Source organism: Urtica dioica, chromosome 6 (genome assembly GCF_054948205.1).
Source record: "Urtica dioica subsp. dioica isolate 48M chromosome 6, U.dioica_male_clone48M_v1_H2, whole genome shotgun sequence".
In the NCBI taxonomy this organism is placed as follows: domain Eukaryota; kingdom Viridiplantae; phylum Streptophyta; class Magnoliopsida; order Rosales; family Urticaceae; genus Urtica; species Urtica dioica.
In genome coordinates, this window is record NC_142761.1 from 40,929,688 (window position 1) to 40,943,171 (window position 13,484).

Sequence of the window (13,484 nt, forward strand, 5' to 3'; positions counted from 1 at the left end):
ACCTAAATTAGTATTCAACCAATAAGTTAATTAATTAACCTAACTCACTCCGGTAGGTTAATTAAATTAACCTATTCGCGAATTTACCAAGGGCGTTATGGTCTGAGCCGAAAACATGGGCTATTTACTTAATAAAATGAAACTTGGGCTATTCCCCCAATAAAAATGACAAACTTGTCTAGTTACAACAAATTTCACATATTTTAAAGGAACTGAGTCAAAAGGTTTCTTCTTTATCATTCTGAAAAAAATGATGTATTTTACCTAAGTAATTATTGCCATTATGATAAATTGGAAAGATTAGCATAACACATTGTAAAAGTAAAAGTAAAAGTTAATATAACATGAAAGACTTAATTGAATGGAAAACAATAACAGTAGAAAAGGAATTAGGGCGGTTTGACGAGGACTTGCTGAGGCGAAATCAAAAGAAAAAAAATCCGATCAAAGAAGATGAATCTCCAAATGCTGAGCAAAAGAGTCTTCGGTAATCCTTCAATCTTTTCTTGTTTTGCTCATTCTCGTTCTTGTAGCTATGCTTCTACTAGAAGTACAGTTGAATTTGAAAAATTGGTCCAAAATCGATGCAAATCCCGAGACTTATCTATAGGCGAAGCTCTGCGTCTCTTCAATGACATGTCTGATATGAGACCCATGCCCTCTGTTCGGAGTTTTAATTATTTGATTGATTCAATGTCGAAGAAGAACCAGTTCTCCACTGTGGTCTCTATGTACTCACACCTCGTTAGGTTTCGTGGAACTGATTTCCAGCCCAACGTCTGTACTTTGACCATTGTTGCCAAATGTTTGTGGCGATCAAACAGTGCGAAGTCAGGCTTCTCAGTTCTCTCCGTGGCCATTAAAAGCGGGATTCGTCCTGATTCGCTCACCATGAATACTCTTCTCGACGGTCTCTGTAAGGAAGGTTCTATGGCTGAGGCTATGGATTTGTTCGAGAAGATGGTCGAGCAGAAAGGTTTGTGCGACGAGGCGACATATGGGACCATCATCAATGGGTTTTGTAAGGCCGGAGAGACCCAAAAGGCAATCGGTCTTCTTAAGCGAATCGTCAAATTTGAAGGGATTAAGCTTGATTTATATGGTTTTAATTCAATCATTGACGGGCTCTGTAAAGAAAGACGGAGTGAGGAGGCATTGAGCTTGTTTCGGGATCTGACCAGCCGTGGTCTTCAGCCCGATGTTGTTAGCTATACTTCTTTGATTAATGGATTATGCAAATCTGGCCGCTTGGAAGAAGTACATAAACTTTTAGCTGACATGGACAATGATGGAGTTTTGCCGAATGTCCATACTTACAGTGTTGTGATTGATTCACTTTGTAAAGTCGATAAAATCCAGGATGCGATCTTAGTGTTTGAATTGATGGAAATAAAAGGTGTCGAGCCTGATGTTGTCACATTCACTTCTCTACTCGATGCGTTGTGTAAGGCTGGCCGAGTGGAAGAAGCAACGCTGGTCATTGACAAGATGGTGTCTCGAAATATCTATCCAAACATCATTACTCTAAATATTCTTATCGACGGGTTTGCTAGAAATAGGAAGATGGATAAGGCTCAGCAATTGTTTGAAGATATGGTGCAACATGGTTCGAAGCCAGATTTGATAACTTTCAACACGTTAATAAATGGGTTTTGTCAACAAGGTGAGATGGAGAACGCAAAGGAGATTTTTGAAGAAATGCCATTTCCGCCAGATATCTTTTCATACAACACTCTCGTTGAAGGCTACGTAAGGGTGGGACAGGTAGGTGTTGCTCTCAAGCTTTTGAAGGATATGATCTGTGATGGCGTAGCACCTGTTTATATAACGAGGAATTCTTTGAAGAAGATTAATGCAATGAGGCTTAAAGCACTTGTAAAATAACCCTGCTATAGGCCGTGGTTATGAACCCGGTTTGTTACTTATAGCTTAGAATTTATATAATTGGAGTATCATATTCTGTAGGATTCATTTGTACCCAATTTCAACTAATATTGGGGACTTTTTTTTCCCAGTTCTCAAAGACATAGTTTTATATTTATTGATTTTGAATCTATGATGATTGAGGATAGTCCTGTGCTTGTATTGATAAAAAAAACATCATAGTAATGAATTTCATTACTCATGCATTTTGTATGATAGTTTTTTTTTTTTTTCGTCATGGAGATATTTTCATGTCATTAATATGGTACAGTAAATGGGAAGAAGTTAAATAATCTTAAATCTCTGTTGAGTTGGGATTCGGTAGCGTCGAACACCAAGATGACCTTAAAGTGTAACTTAGCTTAGAATTTTTGTAGTTGGAGAGTATTCATTTGTACCCGATTTCAACTCCCAATGGAAAAACTTTCTTGTTCTGCTGTTTTCAGTTCTCAAAGACATAGTTTTGTATTTACTGATGATGTATCTATGATGATAGTACTGTACTTGTATTGATAAAAACATGATAGTAATGATTTTCATTTCATTTTGTATGATAGATTTTTTTTCCCGTCATGGAGATTTTTTTTTATATCAATATGGTGTTATTATCTTTTAATTTATAATTATGTCAAAACTTTAATTGAGAGAAACTTAGGTTTAAGAGAATATTGTTGAGCCAAACAACCTGGAAATTGCAATCAGGTGTTTCATAGTTCACTGCAACTTCACAACAACCGGTTTAAGACAAAATACATTCGATTAAATATCACAAATATAATTGACATAAAAAAAATAAAAAATAAATGCAATTTGTTTAAGACATTCCTAGAGCAAACTAAAAAAATTCAGAAGTCATGCACACAATTTTCATTTCAAGAAGAATGATCAACCAAAAAAAAAAAACACGGAAAATACAAAAATGATCGGAGGCAGATGTAAATCCTAAAAATCAAGAAGGAAGGAAAAAAAATGTACTTAATCCATGGAAGATTGTCTACAAAATAGAGAATATGTTAAACATAAATAACCCTTAAATTGTCTAAAATACCTCTAATTTAATTATAGAAAAATAATAACGGACAATAGACCCGTAAAATCATGATGAAAAAATATATTGGAAAGCTATGCACAGAAGAAAAAGGAACGTTTTCATCATATTGAAGTTGGTGTCAAAGATGAAATGCTTGTGAAAGAACAAGTGTTGGTGGAAGAAGAGTTGGTGACAACGCTGGAAGAGGAGTCTTCTACAACAATAAATGTCCAAACAATAGTCTGAGCATATTTGAAAGAAAAATTGCAGCCGGAGCACCGTACATGTCTTGAGTAAAAGAGTTCAACAAGTTTCCATCAACTATGTGCAAGAATTGAGGATATTCAACGAGAGAGAGAGAGAGAGAGAGAGAGAGAGAGAGAGAGAGAGAGAGAGAGAGAGAGAGAGAGAGAGAGAGAGAGAGAGAGAGAGAGAGAGAGCATGATATATTCTCACATGCAAAGAAACAACGGAGTTTTATAACGCCAATTCCATATTCAAGAGTTCAAAACGGCCATAAGCACCACAAGAGAGAAAACCAAACACGAGGGCAAGGCTGGAGTGAATTAAGGAAGAAAAAACATGAATACCATGCAGCAAGAGCGAGCGTCAATTCATGCCATTCAGACATTGTTGAAGGAAGCCCACTTTGATTATGTTTATTAATTCATTATTATTTCGTAGTTAAAATAATGGTTTTAGTAGTGTGTAATGTATTTTTGGGCTTTAATAACGTTTAATGAAGATCATATGTGTTAGGTTCTAACTCTAATGGTTTTTTTTTTCTTTTGAGCAAACCTCGAACCCTTCTCCTCATTTGGAGGGGTGTGAGTGGTTTACCCAACTTAGCTTTGGCCTAAATAATATATTCTATGCCTATTTATAGTAATGTACAAGGAGCTCCAAATTTTGTTCGAGGAGGTTTGATAGTAAAAAAAGTTGATTACGTAAAGAAAATTTAAAAAATTATTTATGTTTTCCTTGTGGCTTTTGTCCCAAACTTATCAACTAAATGTACACATTCATTTATGTCGACTTTTTAGGCATTGAGATGCAAAATCACCGAACTCAAAGATCCCGATTTACGAATACACAAACATTTATACTAGGTTACCTGGTCATAATGTTAGTGTTGACGTCGTTCTAATCAATGATGTGATAATCATCTATTTTTTCTTTTAAAACTAATAATAAACGAGCGCTGACCGCCGATACACTAATACAAGTGCGACCCACTTTGACATGTGAACCCCACCATTTCTTTCACATCAAGGCGTGGATAATAATCAATTTTCTATAATGCAATATATGTTTGACACCTTATCACAAACAACCCTAAAGCTGATCGATTGTTACATCAATAAATTCTCACGTCTACGCATTTAAAAAATCATCATAGGTCAAGATACTTTTTTGCTTGTTTGAATATTTTGTAGAATAACCTTGGTCATTTTGAAATAAAATTGAGACAATTATAAAAATTGCCTCATCAATTAACTTAAAATAATGATTGTACTTTTCACAAAAATATTACAAATATTTCCAAATATACCTTGGCATTGTAAGACTTAATAAAAAATAAAGTCAAGAAAAAAGTTTTCCAAGATGAACTTCTAGTGTATATCAACTTTTACACGGTGAACATAAAATGCGCGGATGACTGAGACATTACGTCAAAATGGAGATAAATAATAAACATTTTGAAGATTGATTAGCTTATGTTTCCATTCGATAAAATATGAGTATTTACTTATCTTACAAGAAATATTATTTGAATAAACAGTAATTATGTTAAATAATTCGAAGCAACGGGTGCACAGTGCAGAACTATTTAGCAGTGGTTGCACTCCAAAGAATCTTACCCTCTTCAGATTCCCGGAACAGAAAATAATCCGCTTAAAATTGAAATCCCTTCTAAAGAAAAAAAAATACACCTATTTATAAATCTAGGCAAAAATCAGAGCGAACGGTTGGACAATCCAATGTTAAGAGTTAGACCCGATTGAAGAAAAGTGACCGAATTGAGAAACCTCGCCAACCAGCAAAGATTTGTTTAACATTTCAACGTGTGTAAAACCAAGAACTTTCATAATTGAGAACTTGGTACTTAGAGATGTTTTCATGCATAGTGAGAACTCAAGCCAAACTCGAAGAGTCATCACTTACCACAGTTCTCAACAATGGAGCTTACAAGTTCAACAATATGAAAGGCAACAAAAAAACGAAATCCTTGAAATCTTGAATAGTTAAGGCAGGAGAATATAACAAAACACAAAAAATGGGAAAGGAACGGCAAGTTATATCAAATGACGAGCAGGACGATCCTTTTTTGCAGAGCTGAACAATTGAGCTTAAGTCTAACGAAAAGGGAAAAGAATAAAGCTCGTCGTCAAGATTGCCTAGCTTCAAAAAGTACTAAATGATGAAGCTCACAATAAGTTATGCTCAGCAAACTTAACAACAAGGCTAAAGCTAAATTGCCAAACACATTCACAACCATCTATGCCCAGCAAACCTAAAGAGCATTAATGCGAGTTACAATGCTGAGAACATAAAAGATATTAACCAACGACTGCAAAACGTGAAGGACTGCGATCTCTTGAAAAACAGAGAGAGAGAGAGAGAGAGAGAGAGAGAGAGAGAGAGAGAGAGAGAGAGAGAGAGAGACACACACACACACATAGTATAACACCACCCATAACATGAGAAATACATGAGATTAAAGGACATACACACAACATTCATACCCTCGCGATTTTACAATATATTTTAGTGACAATTTACGCATTATCTGGTGTTGAATCAGGCTCTCTGTTCGGCTCGGTATTTTATTCTTTTTACCAAATAACTATCATAACAAATTTTGTGCATCCAACAACTTTGATATATGATCTTGCTTCGACTTTTTCTTTCATAATCAAACTATTTGAAGTCATACCTCTTTGAAAATGATTAGACGATGGAGTGTCGATATCATCTTCTCCAGTGATGCTTTTGTCACTGCACATCTGATTCAACACATTGTTATCAAGTCACAAGAACCAACAAGCATATCTCAGTTTGGTTGATTTTGCAGGAATTCATTTTCAACGCTACAACCACATGAACTTTTATATTTCTATACTAATACTAGATAGCAAAAGACAAGTTATAAGAACTACAATTAGAGAATTAGCTAGGGAGGTAAATGATGGAGTGTCGATATCATCTTCTCCGGTGAACCTTTTGTCACTGCACATCTGATTCAAGATATTGTTATCAAGTTGTAAGAAACGAACACACACACACACACAGATATATCTCAGCTTCGATTTCCAACGCAAACAACCACATGAAACCTGTACTATATTTCTAAATTAACTAACCCTATGGCAGTAAAAAAGATCATCTATAGAGAGCAAAAGACAGAGAAGCGAATCAGCGATGATCTCCGTGGTTGAGCGAGTAATGGTTAGCCAGCTTGTGAGCCGTCTTGTCGTAGACGACGCCATTGATGAGCTCGTACTTCTTGTAGTGCGTCTTGAGCGCCTCGCTCTGCCTCTTCGCCAGAGCCGCCTCTTCGGCCTGGTGCTGTTTCAGCATGAAAACCGTCTCCGATGAGTGCTTGTACGCGAGGCTCTTCAGCGACCTCGCCGCGGCGAAGTCCGGTTCTCCGGCGTCGATCCACCGGCACTCCACGCGGCGGCCGGGGACCGGAGGCTTGTCGGAGAACATGTCCGGCTGGGCGGCGTGCGCGCGGACGGGGCGAGGCATGCCGGAGATCATGAACGGGTAGTCGGAGAGGATCGAGTGTTAGAAACTTAAAAGCGGAAGCGAAAGATAAATGTTACCTCCGGCCATTGCAAAGGGGAAAACCACTCTCAAGCTTCAGGGAGCGTGTTTTGGACATGTATTTCGGTTTTCTATGCCTTGGCTCTCTCAAACTCGATGGTGCTGTGTTTCTAAATAGAGGAGAAGGCTTAGTGACCCAAAATACTAAAGATGTTTAATTTATAGGAATTTTTCCCATCACAAAATCCCTTGAATCGTGGTTGTAGATGGACGTGAATTGATTGCTGATTCACTCAAATATTCGTGGATATTAATCAACAATATATGGACCATATATAGATTGATTTCCCGAGATTTACTTAATCAAGAATCAAGGTTTGACTTATGCAAATCGGAGCACTTATTGCTCAAAAATCATAGGCCAACACGGAAAGAAATCAACATTCTCCCACTTGGTCCATACATTTAATATCCACCCGAATCAAGAAACAAAATATATGAATCATGGCGAAAGGTCCTCTATGAGCGAATATTTTCTTCCATGTATTACGATATATCGAATCTCTCAACTTAATAGTCCTTTATTCTTTAGTGAATAAACCATATGTTCACTCTGGGTCCATGCAAATGATATTTCTCATTAAATTAAATGAATGTGCACAACTATATGAGAAATATCAAACTGAATAAGAGTTTATTAGAAATAAAAGTACCGTACAAAATAAAAATTATATCATGGAACCAAGTCTCATGCTTTCAACATGATCCTTAAATTTCTTTGGTGGCATGCCTTTAGTTAAAGGATCGGCAATCATCAAATCAGTGCTAATGTGTTGGATGACCACTTTATCATCTTTAACATGTTCTCTAATGGCTAGATACTTAATGTCGATGTGTTTGCTTCGACTTCCACTTTTGTTGTTCTTAGCCATAAAAACAGTAGCTGAATTGTCACAGTACAACTTTAGTGGCCTAGAAATAGAGTCGACAACTTTAAGCCCAGATATGAAACTCTTCAACCAAACACCGTGTGATGTAGCTTCAAAATAAGATACGAACTCAGCCTCCATAGTGGAAGTAGCAGTCAATGTCTGCTTTTTTCTTCTCCAAGACACGGCTCCGCCGGCTAGCATAAAAATGTATCCTGAAGTGGATTTTCTCGAATCCATGCAGCCAGCGTAGTCAGGGTCAGAGTAGCCAACCACCTCCAATTCATTGGTTCGTCTGAACATAAGCATGTAGTCCTTTGTTCCTTGAAGGTATCTCATAACCTTCTTTGCAGCTTTCCAATGGTCAAGACCTGGGTTACTCTGATATCTACCCAATACTCCAACAACATATGCAATGTCAGGTCTGGTACAAACCTGAGCATACATAAGGCTCCCTACAGCGGAAGCGTATGGAATATTCTTCATTTGTTCCCTCTCAAGGACATTTTTCGGACATTGGTCCAAACTGAATTTATCACCATTCACAATGGGTGCTACACTTGGTGAACAATCTTTCATCCGAAATCTCTCAAGAACTTTATTGATATAGGTCTCTTGAGACAAGCCCAAAATGCCTCGTGATCTTTCCCTATGGATCTTAATGCCAATAACATAAGATGCCTCACCCATATCTTTCATATCAAAGTTCTTTGAAAGGAACTGTTTCACCTCATATAGCATTCTATTATCATTAGTCGCTAGCAGAATATCATCCACATATAAAACAAGAAAACATATATTACTCCCACTAACCTTTTGGTATATACATTGATCCATGACGTTCACTTCAAAGCCGAATGAAGTGATGACATCATGAAACTTTAAATACCATTGGCGGGAGGCTTGTTTCAAACCGTAAATGGATTTATTAAGCTTGCAGACTAAATGCACACCATCACTAGAAGAGAATGTTGGGAATATTGTCCACTTGAAGATAATGAATAAATGATTACTAAATTTGATAATAAGATTACTTTATTAGCATTATATGATTAGCGGGTTGAGTTCTAAACAATTAGAATCAATAACAACTATCTTCCATAGCCTCCGTATCTAACTGAGTCACGTGCTGGGCACCTGAGTTCGGACGGTGAGCTAAAACGAGGTCGATGACTGATATACGCCTGGAAAGCTATATCTAAAGTCATATATGTGGAACACATAGGTGAAGGCTGATCACTATGTGGGAGCATTCTACACTTGTGGTAAGTGTACGACCTGGACAGGTCTTGGTGTAGATGTGTCGTTTAAGGACCGTTACGACACACTAACCGAGGCCACTATGATGGTCACAGTGAGACTTGATCTAAATCCTGAAGTGATCATGAACACTGGGTTATGTTACTGAGCTCTTTGACTCATTCGCTAAAAGGCTATTCATGCTAATCACAATTTATGTCTTGGGAGTTTTCTCAGAGCATAATTCGAGTGGGAAGTGATTTACAAATACGGAATCCAGCCTTCCTGAAAGAAGGTTAATGTTCACTCACCTAAGGGTTGATTCTAGAACCGATAGATTGCTAGCACTTTCGAAGTAAGTAACGTTCGAAAGAATCTTTCGCTGGGGAAGCAACAATGCTTAGGGCTGATATGTATCAAGAGAAGTATAACGGATAAATTGACTTCTCTCGATACGGGTTGAACCTGGAGGATCTTGATCACGAACTGACTATATCAGTGGACACTCGTCACGATGAGTAAATATAATTCTAATATAAAGGAGATTTCAGTCTTGGCTTACAAGGTGGAGTATTTGACCAAGATTAGACGAATCGATGGACAAAAGAGAAAGGACTATTTCGTCTTTTTCATCGAATTTGTTAAGCTCTTATTACTAGGTCCATAGTCCCCGATTCGGCTCTGATAAAGGCGGATAAGAACTTTCGTATAATAATGTTTATCATTATTAATCTCACTTGCTGTAATTGTGATTGACATCATTAATTCTGAAAAACGGGTATTCGCAGAATTAAATAAATATTTATGATAGAATTGTTTATTTATTGTTTGATCAAGTAAATAAACAATTATTAATTATTTGTTTATTGTTGGACCAAGTAAATAAATGATTAATTGGGTTTTAAGCAATTGGGCCTTACACACATGGAAAATTCGAATTTGGTTATTTGGCACTAGGGTTTGCGCAAATCTCCTTGGCCGTGTGCCATCAAGTTCGAAATTTCAATATTGGTATTTACCAATATTTTCTCTTTAGTTGCTTAAATAAAGGAGAGAGAAAAATATAAGATATTGTCCTATATTTTCTCCTTATTTAAAGGAAAGTATTTAGGAGAATATTTAGGAGAATATTTAGAAGAATAATATATTCTCCTTTATTATCTCACTAAATAAATTATTCTTTATTTAAATAAAAGAATAATATCTCATAGATATTGATCTGACGGATGAGAGAAAAAGTATGATTCACTTGTTGAGATCCAAGGGCCTAGATTAAATCCTCTAGTGTGAACACAATAAAAGGAAATAAAATATTCTGGAAGATTCCATGAATATCTCCTTTTTACTACTATAAATAGGGGTTCATGAGAAGGCAAAAATAAATGATTTTGACCTAATAATTTCGTGCATTCTAGCCTCCTTTTGGTCGTGCACTTCTGCCTCTCTTCCCCTCGGAAATTCGTTTCCATTCTTAGTAAAATAAGAGAGAGATCTCGAAACACCTAGTTTCGTGATCTAGTGAGATAAAGACTGTGTCCAGTCATCTTTCTTATTCGTCTCGGAGATTACGTTTCGGAAGACTAAGGTGTCATCACATCGAGTCCTTGAAAGAGGAATTCCTTATTTGATCGTGTGGAAGCTTGTACGTTCAAGATGAAGACGGATTGTGAAAGCTTTCAGTTCGTGAACCGAAAATCAATGTAAGTACTCGTTTACTCTTATTTTGGTTGCTTGACATATATTCTTTCGTGAATTAAATTAATTAAACATAACTAGATCTTGTTAATTATAACCATAATTTAATTAGCTTATGATCAGCGTAATTAATTATTTTTCCGCATTAATATGGTTATATGGTGGAATCATCTCAAACGAGTCGTATCGGAGCGATTGTTCGTGTCCGATGCGCGCTCGATCCACCGACAAGTGGTATCAGAGCGATTGTTCGTGTCTGATACCCACTTGATTCCCCAACAGAGAATCCTTCAGGTTGTTTCACGTAAACCTCTTCCTCTAGATCTCCGTTAAGGAAGGCTGTTTTCACATCCATTTGATGTAACTCAAAATCAAAATGGTCTACTAATGCCATAATTGTGCGAAGGGAATCTTTCTTTGAAACAGGAGAAAATGTATCCGTGTAATCGATTCCTTCTCTTTGAGTAAACCCTTTGGCTACAAGTCTTGCCTTATGTCTCTCGATGTTGCCTTGTGAGTCTTTCTTTGTTTTAAAGACCCATTTGCATCCAATGGCTTTTAAACCATCAGGCAACTCGACGAGATCCCAGACTTGATTAATTGCCATAGAGTTCATCTCCTCAATCATAGCTTTGTGCCATAAGTTAGATTCTTTAGAACTTACAGCTTGTGAAAACGTCTCAGGATCATTCTCGACTCCAATGTTGCAGTCCATCTCTTGCAGATACACTTCATAATCACTAGGAATTGATGATCTTCTAACTCTAGTAGATCTTCTTAACATTGCTTCATTATTCTCTTGAGGATCTTGTTGTTCAGTCGGTTGTTCGATTGGTTGTTCAACATGATCTTGATCAGCAACTTGATTTAAAGGATCAGCATTTTAACTTGTGGAATTTCAATAGCTGGTTGTCTTACACACGATTGAGCTTGAGGAGTGTGTACGATAATCAGTCTATCACTTGAACTAGAAGGTTCAGCTTCATTGTGATCTAATGCAGACACTGAGTCATGCAATTGGTCACTCCCACTAATCAAGTCATTCTCAAGAAATTTTGCGTTTCTTGATTCCACAATCCTAGTATTGTGAGATGGACAGTAGAATCTATAACCTTTAGACTTCTCGGCATATCCAATGAAATACCCACTTATAGTCCTAGGGTCTAGATTCTTTTCTTGTGGATTATAAATTCTCACTTCAGACGGGCATCCCCAAACGCGTATATGTCGCAAACTGGGTTTCCAACCTTTGAATAACTCAAATGGCGTTTTTAAAACGACCTTGGTTGGAACTCGATTTAATATATACACAGCCGTCTTTAGTGCTTCAGTCCACAAGAAAAATAATAACGGACAATAGACCCGTAAAATCATGATGAAAAAATATATTGGAAAGCTATGCACAAAAGAAAAAGGAACGTTTTCATCATATTGAAGTTGGTGTCAAAGATGAAATGCTTGTCTACAACAATAAATGTCCAAACAATAGTCTGAGCAGATTTGAAAGAAAAATTGCAGCCGGAGCACGGTACATGGAGAGAGAGAGAGAGAGAGAGAGAGAGAGAGAGAGAGAGAGAGAGAGAGAGAGAGAGCATGATATATACTCACATGCAAAGAAACAACGGAGTTTTATAACGCCAATTCCGTATTCTAGAGTTCAAAACAGCCATAAGCACCACAAGAGAGAAAACCAAACATGAGGGCAAGGCTGGAGTGAATTAAGGAAGAAAAAACATGAATACCATGCAGCAAGAGCGAGCGTCAATTCATGCCATTCAGACATTGTTGAAGGAAGCCCACTTTGATTATGTTTATTAATTCATTATTATTTCGTAGTTAAAATAATGGTTTTAGTAGTGTGTAATGTACTTTTGGGCTTTAATAACGTTTAATGAAGATCATATGTGTTAGGTTCTAACTCTAATGGTTTTTTTTTCTTTTGAGCAAAACTCGAACCCTTCTCCTCATTTGGAGGGGTGTGAGTGGTTTACCCAACTTAGCTTGGCCTAAATAATATATTCTATGCCTATTTATAGTAATGTACAAGGAGCTCCAAATTTTGTTCGAGGAGGTTTGATAGTAAAAAAAGTTGATTACGTAAAGAAAATTAAAAAAATTATTTATTTTTTTCTTGTGGCTTTTGTCCCAAACTTATCAACTAAATACACATTCATTTATGGCGACTTTTTAGGCATTGAGATGCAAAATCACCGAACTCAAAGATCCCGATTTACGAATACACAAACATTTATACTAGGTTACCTGGTCATAATGTTAGTGTTGACGTCGTTCTAATCAATGATGTGATAATCATCTATTTTTTCTTTTAAAACTAATAATAAACGAGCGCTGACCGCCGATACACTAATACAAGTGCGACCCACTTTGACATGTGAACCCCACCATTTCTTTCACATCAAGGCGTGGATAATAATCAATTTTCTATAATACAATATATGTTTGACACCTTATCACAAACAACCCTAAAGCTGATCGATTGTTACATCAATAAATTCTCACGTCTACGCATTTAAAAAATCATCATAGGTCAAGATACTTTTTTGCTTGTTTGAATATTTTGTAGAATAACCTTGGTCATTTTGAAATAAAATTGAGACAATTATAAAAATTGCCTCATCAATTAACTTAAAGTAATGATTGTACTTTTCACAAAAATATTACAAATATTTCCAAATATACCTTGGCATTGTAAGACTTAATAAAAAATAAAGTCAAGAAAAAAGTTTTCCAACATGAACTTCTAGTGTATATCAACTTTTATACGGTGAACATAAAATGCGCGGATGACTGAGACATTACGTCAAAATGGAGATAAATAATAAACATTTTGAAGCTTGATTAGCTTATGTTTCCATTCGATAAAATATGAGTATTTA

The 13,484-nt window shown here is 36.5% G+C and overlaps 2 protein-coding genes across 2 annotated transcripts; one reads left to right on the forward strand and one right to left on the reverse strand.

Annotated features, from left to right (window-relative positions):
• The first annotated feature begins 389 nt into the window (after positions 1-389).
• Positions 390-2,089, forward strand: LOC149394179 (uncharacterized). The gene has a single exon (XM_089617768.1). The coding sequence runs from the start codon at positions 454-456 to the stop codon at positions 1,882-1,884; it is 1,431 nt and encodes a 476-aa protein (XP_089473894.1). The 5' UTR covers positions 390-453; the 3' UTR covers positions 1,885-2,089.
• Positions 2,090-5,998: 3,909 nt separating this feature from the next.
• Positions 5,999-6,737, reverse strand: LOC149394180 (ASI1-immunoprecipitated protein 1-like). The gene has a single exon (XM_089617770.1). It carries the CDS (start codon positions 6,716-6,718, stop codon positions 6,371-6,373), a length of 348 nt encoding a protein of 115 aa, XP_089473896.1. The 5' UTR covers positions 6,719-6,737; the 3' UTR covers positions 5,999-6,370.
• Positions 6,738-13,484: the final 6,747 nt, after the last annotated feature.

What these genes read in the sequence shown, in the direction of transcription:
- LOC149394180 (XM_089617770.1), bottom strand. Translation starts at nt 6,718, where the DNA reads ATGATCTCCGGCATGCCTCGCCCCGTCCGCGCGCACGCCGCCCAGCCG.
- LOC149394179 (XM_089617768.1), top strand. Translation starts at nt 454, where the DNA reads ATGAATCTCCAAATGCTGAGCAAAAGAGTCTTCGGTAATCCTTCAATC.